The sequence below is a fragment of the Mytilus edulis genome, chromosome 9 (assembly GCF_963676685.1).
Source record: "Mytilus edulis chromosome 9, xbMytEdul2.2, whole genome shotgun sequence".
NCBI classification, from domain to species: domain Eukaryota; kingdom Metazoa; phylum Mollusca; class Bivalvia; order Mytilida; family Mytilidae; genus Mytilus; species Mytilus edulis.
Window position 1 is genome coordinate 55,641,696 of NC_092352.1, and position 14,896 is coordinate 55,656,591.

At 33.0% G+C, this 14,896-nt stretch overlaps 1 protein-coding gene across 10 annotated transcripts in view; it reads left to right on the plus strand.

The window, feature by feature from the left end:
- The window catches only part of LOC139489786 (uncharacterized), a 54,085-nt gene that overhangs the window by 913 nt on the left and 38,276 nt on the right, over positions 1 to 14,896 (plus strand). For 7 of the 10 annotated variants that reach the window (XM_071276618.1, XM_071276623.1, XM_071276620.1 and 4 more), the window contains exons 2-5: positions 2,853 to 3,824; positions 7,422 to 7,627; positions 11,878 to 11,940; positions 12,951 to 13,063. In XM_071276618.1, coding sequence (XP_071132719.1) covers positions 3,154 to 3,824; positions 7,422 to 7,627; positions 11,878 to 11,940; positions 12,951 to 13,063 — 1,053 coding nt within the window. In that variant the 5' untranslated portion in view covers positions 2,853 to 3,153. Of the gene's footprint in view, positions 1 to 2,784; positions 3,825 to 7,421; positions 7,628 to 11,877; positions 11,941 to 12,950; positions 13,064 to 14,896 lie in introns of all 10 variants that reach the window. The other 3 variants (XM_071276626.1, XM_071276627.1, XM_071276619.1) reach the window with 1 other exon arrangement.

Genomic DNA, 14,896 nt, shown 5'->3' on the forward strand with positions numbered 1-14,896 from the left:
AGTGGATGCCAGGCATTAAAACTTTTCAAACTTCACAGGTAAGTCTGTACTCAGTGTAATTTTTGGCATGTAAATACAGCCATATTTGTCCGTTTGTTATGATGAACCTTAAATTTTACTTTCCCTCCAGATTTTGGGGTACATGTAACAAGAATGACCGAATAACACTGTTATTATCCGAATAACACTTGTAATGACCGAATAACACTTGAAATTTTAATATTATCTCACATTTGTGACTTTTGAACATTGATTATTAAATAATAATGCATTATCGATGTATTTTATATGGGGACGAAGTCCCCAATTACGGTAGAAAAATCAATAAAAAAAAAATCGGGGAAAATTTCCTGAATTTTTCATTCTACTAATAAACTCAAAATCGTTAACTTTTTTTTTCAGATCTACTTCCTGTTCCGGTTTTCTCCGCTTTTGCGCAGATATTTATCTTGTTTGCATGAGACTTTGAAAAAATTTATATTTATCAGTCTAGTAAAATATAAGATTGGATCTCAATACAAATTCAATTTTAATAATTGTTTGATATGAAAAAACGTTACCTGATGAAAGCGTTTCTTTTGTTTACATCGAATATGACGTCATAACTTAAAGAACGTCACAGCTAATTCCCTAACAACAGAATCAAAATCGGGAACGTTACGTACGGTATTTCGGTTTCTTTTATCAACGTGATTGAATTAAAAAAATAATACATACAGACTTCGTCCCCATTCACAGGTTATGCCTGCCTCATATTAACATAAAAATGATTTACAAAAAGCAGATAATTATATAAGCACATAAAGATAATTTTAAATTTAGTGTGTACATCGAACATGGCAGAACATGGCGGCCATTGTGATATCTGTGGTGCCATATTCGATGTACACACTAAATTTTAAAAGTTTTTTATGAACTTATTTGCTTTCTGTAAATCATTTATAAGTTATAAATACATCGATAATATACTATTAATTAATAATCAATGTTTAAAAGTCACCAATATGTGCACGTGCTAATATTGAAATTCCAAGTGTTATTCGGATATTAACAGTGTTATTCGGTCATTTGAATTTGTACAAAATTCAGTGGGAAACTAGATATATAGACGTTTCAGCCTTGGTCTTTTCAGTCATTTCCCACTTCAGCCAAGTAATTAAGATTAATAGAGATTTTGTTCACTAGTATATATACACTTTCAATGATCATGCTGATAAAATTGAGTATGTAAATGGGGAATGCATAAAACTGACAACAACTGATCGAAGATCAGAAAACAGACAAAGGCTACCAGTAGGTCAGTTTCAGGATAAGGTTTTCAGACGAATCTGTCATGTGCTTCCATCAGCATGTGATTAAAATATATGCATCGGCGCCAAAATTTCCAAATTTATGGTACAGGTACGCCTTCTATCTGGTAAATGACGACTTAAGGGCGTGCCAAATTGATGATTTTTCTGGTAAGAGTCAAAGACATGGTTCCAGAAATGACGTATAGGCCAGTTCCAGGTTACTATTTTCAGACGAAACTGTCCTGTGACTTCCATCTGACACCATGTGACAAAAATGTATGCATTGCCATTTCCAAGACATGTCAAGCAAACGGGTGTAAAAGTTTTATTTTATACAAATGTACTGCACAAAATATTTGGGAAATTAAAATCTAATAAGATGATCACCCTCCTTCAGTCGTACTGGAATCAAGATTACATGTACGTACTTACAGAACATAAATTATGTCAGTGTCTATACCACCCTACAGAATGACAATTATGAAAGTGCTGGAAACTTATAATAGAGCAGGGATACAGGCTCTCCTTCTATATGGTAAATGATGTCATAGAGGGCTGAGGCGTGAAATTGTCGATCTTTTCCAGTGTAAGACATGATTCCAGAAATGATGTATGGGTCTTCAAAACAGCAGGGAGATTCCGCATAACGAATTCAGAGACACAGTTTGATGTACAAGCATACAGGCTATATATAGATTGGTGGTACATGTACATGTATATATTTTGATGTATTTTTAATCTACTTTTCAACATGTTGAACAATCTACTAATAAAAATAAGAAAATTCTAACCTTTACCTGGCCCTGACGATTGTTATATTTTCCTAGTCTAATAAATTATGCATAGAAATATTTACTTACCTTTTATCATTTATTCAAAATATTGATAGGCAGGTAATTAAAAAAAAGAAAAAAATGGACCGAAATATGACCAAGGCCAATATGTTGCGTGGCTGAAACAACATTCATCCGAATGGGTTTATTGCTGAAACATCTCAAAAGCTTGAATTCATATACCTAGTCCAAATAATTATAAATTTTTTGAGGTGACGCCTTCCCACAAACAAGGCAAACATGACAAATACATTAGGCTTTTGAAAAATTTGAAATTTTTTCTGTGACACATCTATGAAAGGTATTTATCATGTTTATATGGGAGTACATTTTCAGTGATATGCATCATGTGTTATATCAGAAATTTAAGATCAGGATACTATTTTATTATGATATCAAGATTATATTAAACATTTAACATTATTTTAGGTTCAAAGTGTAAATGATGTCAACAAGAAATCATCTAACCATATTACTTACTTCATTGTAAACTTTACTTAGATTACCAAGTCGATGAATTAATACAGAAGAAAATTAGCAAGCAAATTTGCAAGAAAAGGCTAAAAATTGTCTTTTTTTTGTTAAGGAACTTGTTGACATCTTTTATATATATCTAATACTGTCTCTTTGTTGATCTTCATTACTTATTTTAAATGTAGTAATTGATTAAGCAAGGGATCTTCCTACCAAACATCTGAATCATTGTCATATTTTTTTTCTGTTGTAGGTATGATATACTAATTACATGGCATTTTAAAACTGACATCATAAAGTAAAAACAAGACATGGAAAATGAATTGTTTTCTGAAGGATCTAATAACCTGCTGAATTTTATTGTGCAGACTAAAATAGAAAAAAAAACAAATATGGAACAAAACATGTAATGTAAAGCTTCTACATACATCACATATGCAGTAGAGAAAATCGAAATAAATGCAGGATAAAAACTGATTAGATAATACAAACATTTCTTAGCGACTACTCTATTTACACAATGTATCTTCAGACGGGTTACAAACAAATAAAAAATGGATGAGTCTGCAAGAATTGTGATGTGTATTGGTGATATTATAATTAAAAGAGAACCAGATGAAGAAGAAGAAGATAAAAAATGTGAGGCAACACAACAAAGTGAAAGTGAAAGTAGAAAAGCAGATGTTGATGATTCTAACTCAACATTTGAGACAGGGAATTCTAGTTATTCTGTTATTAAAACGGAAACAACTGAGAAAGATCATGGAAACCAAATGAATAAATGTACATCAGGAAATGTTCCCCCTGGCACATGTACAACAGGAAATTTCCCCCCTGGTACATGTATATATCCAGCAAAAAATGTTCCCCCTGGTACATGTATATATCCAGCAAAAATTGTTCCCACTAGTTCATGTATACATCAAGCAAAAAAAATTCCTGGTCAACTTAACAAACAAAATACCATTAAAGGTCAGAACTATAATGTAATGCGGCAATTGTTAGCATGGGGGTCACATAATAGGATGAGAGGTAAATACAAGCCTGATGACATTAATGATATGTTACATGATTCCAGCAAAGGAGCTAATAAACAATCACCAATTGTGACAACTTTGGCTGATGTTGTAAATGTGAAACCTTTAATAGTAGTAGACCCAGGAAAAGATTATGATTATAACTGTATAGAATGTGGCAAGATGTTGAATCCTCCTTTTCATCAATGGTAAGTATGATTATAACTGTATAGCATTGTATAGAATGTGGCAAGATGTTGAATCCTCCTTATCATCAATGGTTAGTATCATTTAAATACATTTGTATGTTAGGGCATAGGCTGTTACATTAATAGAATTCATAATGGAAATGGAGAATGTGTCAAAGAGACAACAACCCGACCAAAGAGCAGACAACAGACGAAGTCCATCAATGCAATGGGTCTTCAATGCAGCTAGAAACTCCCGCACCTGAGGCGTGCTTCAGCTGGCCACTAAACAAAAGTTCAACTAGTTCAGTGGCAACGGACTTCATATGAAACTCCAAAATATACACAAGAAACTAAAATTTAAAATCATACATGTACAAGACTAACAAAGGCCAGAGGCTCCTGACTTGGGACAGGCGCAAAATGTTATACAACAATTATGTAATTTATTATAATGATAACTGTGTCTACAAAATTTTACAAGAAATTTCCACTTTCATTAAAATTAGCTTCTTCATATTGATCCCTCTAGAGGATTGATTTCATCATATGTTGTTCCTAGAGTCATTATCAACAAAAGGGTGTCTCAGATTTTGGATAGAATGTATAGATCAAATTTCACACCTAATCATACATTATCTACTTTTATGTGGTGAGGATGTTTACACTACTATGTTTGACTAATTACAAATTTATGAGAGAATGGAATACAATAGCAATAATTTGAGACATTCTTTTGTAGCTCCTGCTGTGTTAATTAAGATAACGTTAACATTTCTTGTGTAGCTATAGAGATGAAAGAGCTAAATTCATTGAAGTGAACTGACCACAATTTGGCATTAATTGCATAATACAAATGTAATAATTGATTACATAATGATTGTATAACAAAAATATTGCATTCTTTTAAAAGATTAATCTTTTATCTATCTATATATATACGTTATAGTATGGTATTAGTTTTGTGTTTTGCTTTCTCCAATTATATTGTGTTGTAAAATGATGCCCTTTATGGGTTCTTGATTAGATTAATAAAATTCTTATCTTATCTTATCTTATACCTCTTTTATTAATTTATATATATGCAGTTTTAAGAAAGTAACAGCATTTTAAAGGTTGTAGATTGGAAGTAATGAAATCTTTGTATTGTGCTACCTTAAATGTCCATAATGAACTTTCAACTTTTGTCAATTTTTGAAGAACATTAATGTTATTAAAACATGCATATTATATCAGATTTTAATTTCCTTATAGACTGAGACATTTATGTATAAAGCTGTTTTAAACTCCGTTTATTTTGGTCCCCCAGGCAATGCACTGCAGGAGACATACATTTGTAGAAGTACCAGTTGCCTGTTTGGTCTGTCTGGTCTTTTAAGCAATTTAAAACTATGTGCAATGTTAGGTTATTGGAAATTTGTTGTTTTATTTCATTGTACTATGTACATTGTAGTTGTGAAAACGTAGCTCTTAAGGTCCTTTTGATGATTTTTATACGACCGCAAATTTTGAAAAAATTTTCGTCGTATATTGCTATCACGTTGGCGTCTGCGTCGTCGTCGTCGTCCGGCGTCCGAATACTTTTAGTTTTCGCACTCTAACTTTAGTAAAAGTGAATGGAAATCTATGAAATTTTAACACAAGGTTTATGACCACAAAAGGAAGGTTGGTATTGATTTTGGGAGTTTTGGTCCCAACATTTTAGGAATTAGGGGCCAAAAAGGGCCCAAATAAGCATTTTCTTGGTTTTCGCACTATAACTTTAGTTTAAGTTAATAGAAATCTATGAAATTTTGACACAAGGTTTATGACCACAAAAGAACGGTTGGGATTGATTTTGGGAGTTTTGGTCTCAACAGTTTAGGAATTAGGGGCCAAAAAAGGGCCCAAATAAGCATTATTCTTGGTTTTCGCACAATAACATTAGTTTAAGTAAATAGAAATCAATGAAATTTAAACACAATGTTAATGACTACAAAAGGAAGGTTGGTATTGATTTTGGGAGTTTAGGTCCCAACAGTTTAGGAATTAGGGGCCAAAAAGGGACCCAAATAAGCATTTTTCTTGGTTTTCGCACCATGACGTTAGTATAAGTAAATAGAAATCTATGAAATTTAAACACAAGGTTTATGACCATAAAAGAAAGGTTGGGTTTGATTTTGGGAGTTTTGGTCCCAACATAATAAGGGGCCCAAAGGGTCCAAAATTAAACTTTTGTTTGATTTCATCAAAATTGAATAATTGGGGTTCTTTGATATGCTGAATCTAACTGTCATGACTGTGTATGTAGATTCTTAACTTTTGGTCCTGTTTTCAAATTGGTCTACATTAAGGTCCAAAGGGTCCAAAATTAAACTTAGTTTGATTTTGACAAAAAATGAATCAGTTAGGTTCTTTGATATGCTGAATCTAAAAATGTACTTAGATTCTTGATTATTGGCCCAGTTTTCAAGTTGGTCCAAATCGGGGTCCAAAATTAAACTTTGTTTGATTTCATCAAAAATTGAATAAATGGGGTTCTTTGATATACCAAATCTAACTGTGTATGTAGATTCTTCATTTTTGGTCCTGTTTTCAAATTGGTCTACACTAAAGTCCAAAGGGTCCAAAATTAAACTTAGTCTGATTTTAACAAAAATTGAAATCTTGAAGTTCTTTGATATGCTGAATCCAAAAATGTACTTAGATTTTTTATTATGGGCCCAGTTTTCAAGTTGGTCCAAATCAGGATCTAAAATTATTATATTAAGTATATATTGTGCAATAGCAAGTCTTTTCAATTGCACAGTATTGCGCAATGGCAAGAAATATCTAATTGCACAATATTGTGAAATAGCAAATTTTTGTTTAATTAGAGTTATCTTTCTTTGTCCAGAATAGTAAGCAAGAAATATCTAATTGCAAAATATTGTGCAATAGCAAGATTTTTTTTTAATTGGAGTTATCTTTCTTTGTCCAGAATAAACTTAAATCTTTGTTATATACAATATACAATGTATATTCACTTTTTACTACCAACTGATAAATTAAAATAATCTTTACCATTCAGTGATAACAAGCAGTTTTTTTACATCTTAATATTTTATGATGTATTTAAATGAGTAGTTATTGTTGCAAACTCCATTAGAAATTTTAATTGAGATTAGTTTTGGAATAAGAGAAAGGGGGATGTGATTAAAAAAATTGGGTTCAATTTTTCTCATTTGAAATTTCATAAATAAAAAAGAAAAATTTCTTCAAACATTTTTTTGAGAGGATTAATATTCAACAGCATAGTGAATTGCTCTAAGAGAAACAAAAATTTTAAGTTCATTAGAACACATTCATTCTGTGTCAGAAACCTATGCTGTGTCAACTATTTAATCACAATCCAAATTTAGAGCTGAATCCAGCTTGAATGTTGTGTCCATACTTGCCCTAACCGTTCAGGGTTCAACCTCTGCGGTCATATAAAGCTACGCCCTGCGGAGCATCTGGTTGATATTTGCGGACCATAGAGCTATGTTTTCGCAGCTATGTACAATGTAACTGCTCTTGACATGTCTGATTTTATTTTCTACATTAATTTAAGCTACATGTGTACATATTTTTACAAATCAGTGTTTTTATGTTTTTCAGTTTATGGCAGTGTAAAAAATGCTCTTTTGTCAGTGTATGTATGATTTCATTCAAAGCCCACTATAACAGACGTCATAATGGTACTTTGGGACCATTGAACAAAGTCAACCAACCATGTATAAAGGACATGCCTGTGGACAACAATTTGCTTTTGTGTACATGTGCAAAATGCAAATCTTTTCATTCTTGCAATCCAAAAGAAATGGGTATGTACATACATTGTCATATATATGCAAATATGGCAGCAATGATCATGATGAATAAAGATCTAGAACATGTCTATTCTTATTAATCCCATCTCTGGTATCAAGTGCCCATAACTATTCTTGCTCAGGAAAAGAAAAAAAAGCCTCAAGCAATACACAACTGACTTTGGTAAATGTTATTTAGTTTTGGTAATGTGTTCTTCATTTAGGCTAGATCTTTTAACAAGTTAGGAATAACTGATCAACAACAATTGGTCAGTGTGACCCACTAATTATTCAACTTTACATTATGGTCAATTAAAAAACCATTTTCTACTATTCCAATTTACATCCTATTACACAGAAATTCCAAAGGAGGGAATACTCAAATACATACTCTCAAGGGAGACAACTGTTTTAGATAATCTTCTATACATTCCTTGACTCAGCTTATTGTCCCGACTCCTAAGTGCAATGTGTTGGGAAGGATATAGAAATTTTGGGCGTCCATCCATCCATTCAGTCTCACATGTACAATTCTTTGCACATTTTTATGAAACTTATGTCATAAGTTTAAATCAGGAATGTCTCAGAAAAATTCAAAAATCAGTTCCAATTGTATAAGAGTTATGCCCCTTGGAAACATTAATTAATTATATGAAAAATTGCATTTTTAGTGCTGTAATATGTAAAATTCTGACCAGATTTCATTGAAAATTATATTGTAGGTTTTTATTAGTCATGTCTTTGACACAAGTTGCAAAAATAAGTGCTGATCAAATATTTTTAACAAGTATATTAATCATATTTGGAATCAAAATGATATTCAAAATGAATTTGCTCTGCAGCATTCATTTCTCTTAAATATATTTGAGAAATTGTGTATTTTAATAAGACCACAAAAAAATTTTGCGTCGTAAAATGGTATTACAGCGTGGATCTTCATAAATTTTTGTCGAGCCTGCAACTTTTGTTGCAGAAAGCTCGACATAGGGATAGTGATCCGGCGGCAGCGGCAGTGGCGTTAGCTAACTTCTTAAAAGGTTTATATTTTAGAAGGTGAAAGACCTGGATGCTTCATACTTTGTATATAGATGCCTCATGTTACGAAGTTGCCGTCAGTCACATGTTCAATGTCCTTGACCTCATTTTCATGGTTCAGTGACCACTTGAAAAAAAAGTTCTGAATTTTTGTAATGTTGAATTCTCTCTTATTATAAGTAATAGAATAACTATATTTGGTACATGTATGTGCGTACCTTGCAAGGTCCTCATGCCCGTCAGACAGTTTTTACTTGACCTCGACCTCATTTCATGGATCAGTGAACAAGGTTAAGTTTTGGTGGTCAAGTCCATATCTCAGATACTATAAACAATAGGGCTAGTATATTTGGTGTATGGAAGGACTGGAAGGTGTACATGTCCAACTGACAGGTGTCATCTGACCTTGACCTCATTTTCATGGTTCAGTGGTTATAGTTTTTGTGTTTGGTCTGTTTTTCTCATACTTTATGCAATAGGTCTACTATATTTGTTGTATGGAATGATTGTAAGGTGTACATGTCTAGGGGGCAGATGTCATCTGACGTTGACCTCATTTTCATGGTTCAGTGGTCAAAGTTAAGTTTTTATACGACCGCAAAAATTTTAATTTTTTGTCGTATATTGCTATCACGTTGGCGTCGTCGTCTGCGTCGTCGTCCGAATACTTTTAGTTTTCGCACTATAACTTTAGTTTAAGTGAATAGAAATCTATGAAATTTTGTCACAAGGTTTATGACCACAAAAGGAAGGTTGGGATTGATTTTGGGAGTTTTGGTTCCAACAGTTTAGGAATTAGGGGCCAAAAAAGGGCCCACATAAGCATTATTCTTGGTTTTCGCACAATAACTTTAGTATAAGTAAACAGAAATCAGTGAAATTTAAACACAAGGTTTATGACCACAAAAAGAAGGTTGGGATTGATTTTGGGAGTTGATCAGGTTCCAACAGTTTAGGAATTAGGGGCCAAAAAGGGGCCCAAATAAGCATTATTCTTGGTTTTCACACCTTAACTTAAGTATAAGTAAATAGACATCTATGAAATTTAAACACAAGGTTTATGACCATAAAAGGAAGGTTGGGTTTGATTTTGGGAGTTTTGGTCCCAACAGTTTAGGAACAAGGGGCCCAAAGGGTCCAAAATTGAACTTTGTTTGATTTCATCAAAAATTGAATAATTGGGGTTCTTTGATATGCTAAATCTAACTGTGTATGTAGATTCTTAATTTTTGGTCCCGTTTTCCAATTGGTCTACATTAAGGTCCAAAGGGTCCACAATTAAACTTAGTTTGATTTTAACAAAAATTGAATCCTTGGGGTTCTTTAATATGTTGAATCTAAAAATGTACTTAAATTTTTGATTATTGGCCAAGTTTTCAAGTTGGTCCAAATCGGGGTAAAAAATTGAATAATTGAATTGGGGTTCTTTGATATGCCAAATCTAACTGTTTATGTAGATTCTTAATTTTTGGTCCCGTTTTCAAATTGGTCTACATTAAAGTCCAAAGGGTCCAAAATTAAACTAAATTTGATTTTAACAAAAATTGAATTCTTGGGCTTTTTTGATATGCTGAATCTAAACATGTACTTAGATTTTTTTATATAGGCTCAGTTTTCAAGTTGGTTCAAATCAGGATCCAAAATTATTATATTAAGTATTGTGCAATAGCAAGAAATTTTCAATTGCACAGTATTCAGCAATAGCAAGAAATCTTCAATTGCAGTGTCAGAAACCTATGCTGTGTCAACTATTTAATCACAATCCAAATTTAGAGCTGTATCCAGCTTGAATGTTGTGTCCATACTTGCCCCAACCGTTCAGGGTTCAACCTCTGCGGTCGTATAAAGCTGCGCCCTGCGGAGCATCTGGTTAAGTTTTGGTCTTTTTATCTAATATTATATGCCAAAGGTCAACTATATTTGGTGTATGGAAATATATTATGATCTATATGTCAGTCCTGCAGGTTTTGTTTGACCATGACCTCAATTGCATGGTTCATTGCACAGTGATAAGGTTTTGTGTTATGGTCTATTTTTCTTAAACTATAAGTAATAGGTCAACTATATTTGTTGTATGGAAGCTTTGTCATGTTTGTTAGCTGTACATGTCTGCCTGGCATGGTTCATCTGACCTTGACCTCATTTTCATGGTTCATTGGTCTTTGTTTAGCTATCTTGGTTAATGTTAAGTTTATGTGCCAGTTGTAATAAAGCTTTATACTTAGGACTATCAACATAATATCAATGATAAGTAAAGAAGGCGAGACATTTCAGTGTGTGCACAAGTTGCAAAAATAAGTGCTGATCAAATATTTTTAACAAGTATATTAATCATATTTGGAATCAAAATGATATTCAAAATGAATTTGCTCTGCAGCATTCATTTCTCTTAAATATATTTGAGCAGTTGTGTATTTTAATAAGACCACAAAAAACATTTTGCGTCGTATAATGGTATCACAGCGTCTGCATCGTCCGAAGACACATTAAGTTTCCGGGCAATAACTTTAGATTTAGTGAATGGATCTCTATAAATTTTTACAAGAAGGTTTAATACTATTGAAGGAAAGTTGGGATTGATTTTGGGGGTTATGGTCCCAATAGTTTAGGAATTTAAGCATTTTTGTAGTGTGAAGGTTTGGTACCATTACTTACCATTTTTCTTATGAACCACATCAACAAACGACAACTACTTAATACCAGATTCCTGTTTTAGGACAGGTGCAAGCAACTGCAGTGTGATTTAAAGCTTAAATGGTACCAAACCTTCACCCTTATCTGAAACAATAGTGTAACATCACAACATAGAAAGACACACTATAAAATATCAATTGGAATGGCTTAACTCAACATGCTCAATCAAAAAGCATAGTAAATGTATGTTGTTTTTTTTACAATGATTGATTTACATAGATTTTTTGGACAAAAATTTAAATAATCCTTTGCATGAAATTAGGGGCCTCTGTGGCCGAGTGGTCTAAGTGGTTGCTACTGTAATCACTAGCCAGTCAACACTGAGGTTGTAAGTTCGAACCCCGCTCGTGTGGGTGCACTCAACTCCAATTTTAATTGACTAGGATTGTCAGTTTTCCTATCGAAGGTCTTGGTTTTCTCCGGCCACTCCAGCTTCCTTCACAAATAAAAACTGGACGCCACCAAATAGCGTAAATGCAGTGCTTAAAAGTGGCTTAAAACACCAAAAATCAAATTATAATTAATTATTTTTACAGGTGATCATTTGAATAAATGTGTTGTAAATGGAAACAAGAGCTGTTTTACTGTATCAGTATTTGGTAAGTCAAATATACCTACTCATGCTACTGGTACTATCATTTACATTAAAATATTAAAATTAGCTACAAGCAACACAATCTCTTTGTCAACCTTTTATTATATAAAAATAGGAGGTGTGGTATGATTGCCAATGAGAGAACTAACAAGACAAAAGTTCAAATGAATTGGATTGAGCCTTCTTTTTACCTTTTGTCTTCCATTGATTGAGATAAACCTAAAACCTTCCCAAAATAAAAGTTTATTATATTGCAATGAAGGATTAACCTATTCCAGGTCTGAAATATCATCAGTGATTGTCTTTGTTCAGATGAAACAAAATATTTGTTCCTTCAACAAATCTAGTTTTTACCTCGCATTTGAATATAAGTCTCATTAGAATTTATTTGTAATTTTTCAAGAGACTAATTGCTATTGAGGGCTTTACTTTGATGTTTTATGTGTCCACTCTTTTACCTTTTAAAATTTTTTTGATTCAAGCGTCACTGATGAGTCATTTGTAGACGAAACGTGCGTCTGGCGTAAATATAAAATTTTGGTCCTGGTATCTGTGATGAGTTTATCATTATATTTTTAATGATTGAAGGAAGGAAGGAGAACAAACAAACACATGAATGAATAAACAAAAACATAATGAAAGATCAAGCGAAAAAATGCAGTAGTTACAAGATATATATACATCACAAACAAATGGTACATGCCTTATGAGAGATTTTGAATTGCCTCATCCTCATTCCATCAAGGATAATGTTTTTCATGATATTTTCTAAAAACGAAATTGCAAAAAAGTCATTTAAAAATGTTTTTATGGTATAAATATAAGAAAATACAATGAAAAAAAAGCCTTCACTAAATATTTGGATAAACTGCTAATTTTTACTGTGTGCTAGATCATGTTAGTGACGCATCTGTTGGCTTTTTTTCTATTTCACTTGTTTTCAATGCAATTATTTCATGTATTTATAGAAATATTATTTAATTAAATAAACTATATTTGACATAACTATTATAGATAAAACTGACAGTACTCATAGTGCTGCCACCACACAAATTGCACCTCCAAATCCTGTATCAGACCCAATACCTCCTTTACAGAATGTTGATAGTCAGGAGAGTCCATTACAGGTAAGGCTTTCTTATTTACACGACTGCAAACAAAATTTTGGGATTGTATAATGGTATGATGTTGTCATCTGCGTCCTCCGAAGACACATTGGTTTCTGGACAATAACTTCAGTTTAAGTGAATAGATCTTTATGAATTTTTTTTCAGAAAGTTCAAAACCACGAAAGAGGAGGGAAAAGACCTTTATCGGGTCTCTGGGATCGGGTGTTTTTAAGCTCGGGATTTCGGGATTGACCCTTTCGGGATCTGGGAATTCTTTTTTGCGAATTTCTGGACCACAGGATTTTGTGTTTTTAAGCCCAGGATTTCGGGAATTCGTTTTTTTAAGCCCTGGATTTCGGGATCAGGACCCCTCCTATCCCCCCTCACAAAAGGAAGGGTAAGATTAATTTTGGGGATGTTGGTTTCAACTGTTTAGGAATTAGGGGCCCAAAACAAGCATTTTTCTAGTTTCAGGATAATATCTTGTGTATAAGTATTTTAATTGCTCTGAAATTGTACCACAATGTTTAAAACCACAAGTAGAAGGTTAGGATTCATTTTAGGAGTAATGGGGCCAACAGTTTATGAGTTAACGAATTAAGGGCTGAAAAGGGTTCAAAAACAAGCATTTTTAAAGCAATTGCTTTTATGCTATCGCGTATGGCCATCTTTGTGACCCAGATCAGAGACTCCGCCCATATCAAGCCATAGTATTTTGTTAAACAGGCTCCTGGTCTGTCATTCTTTAACACCTATGTATGTTTTCTAATGCAATACATAGCTTGAAACTTTAAAAAAACGTGAGGGATTTAAGAAGTTTCAGAATATGTTCTTGTAGATGTATTTTTGTATTTAAAGGGTCAACCGTTTGACTATCAAATAACATAGACGTCCGAGTGAAAAAAAAGTACATTTTTATAACTGCGATTCCGTTTTCCGCCGTTCGTACGATGTTTCAACAAAATATGGATTGATTTCAGTTGTTGATTTAGTATTGAAAATTTAACTGAATTATCTCCTATTAAATACGGTTTTATATGTTTAATTTGTGTTTCTTTAAGAGGTCAGGTGCTCTTGTTCATTCATAAAATTATCGTTCATTCATACATTTATCGTAAAATCAAAATCACTACACAGGTTAATGCGTAGTGTCAAATGATTACCTGTAATCTAAAAATAGACAAACTTTGTTTGCGCAAATAATTTAGCGGAACGAAACCCTTGTTGAAAACACATAACAATAAGTTCGTTTTCCTTTTCTGTCAAACTCCGTAATATTTATCGATCACCTTACTAATGAAATGGACCCGTCCAAACGTAGTAGATGCCAAGTCGGTCCAGATGAAGAGTTATTTCAATTTGGAATTTTCTAGTTACATAGATTGAAAAAAAGTACGTCTTTTTAAATATCATGATCAAAACTGGGAATGCATAACAAATGTCAGATGAAACCATTATCCTCGTCTTTTCAGTGAACAAGTCTACTACGTTTGTTGACACTCGACGGTCCACCGTGTTAGCAATTTTATTTCACATGTTTTCGAAATATTGAAGATCATTTTTCGCAATGTTTCCTGAAAATTGATAAATGTCAAAGCAACGTAGAGCTGTTTGTTCTTGTTCGTATAATAAAATTGAGAATGGAAATGGGGAATGTGTCAAAGAGACAACAACCCGACGATAGAAAAACATACAACAGCAGAAGGTCACCAACAGGTCTTCAATGCAGCGAAAAATTCCCGCACCCGGAGGCGTCCTTCAACTGGCCCTAAACAATACATCAAAGATAACGATTTAATGTCATGTTTGCCACCCCCCCCCCCCCCCCTTTTCGGGATTGCATGAGAATTA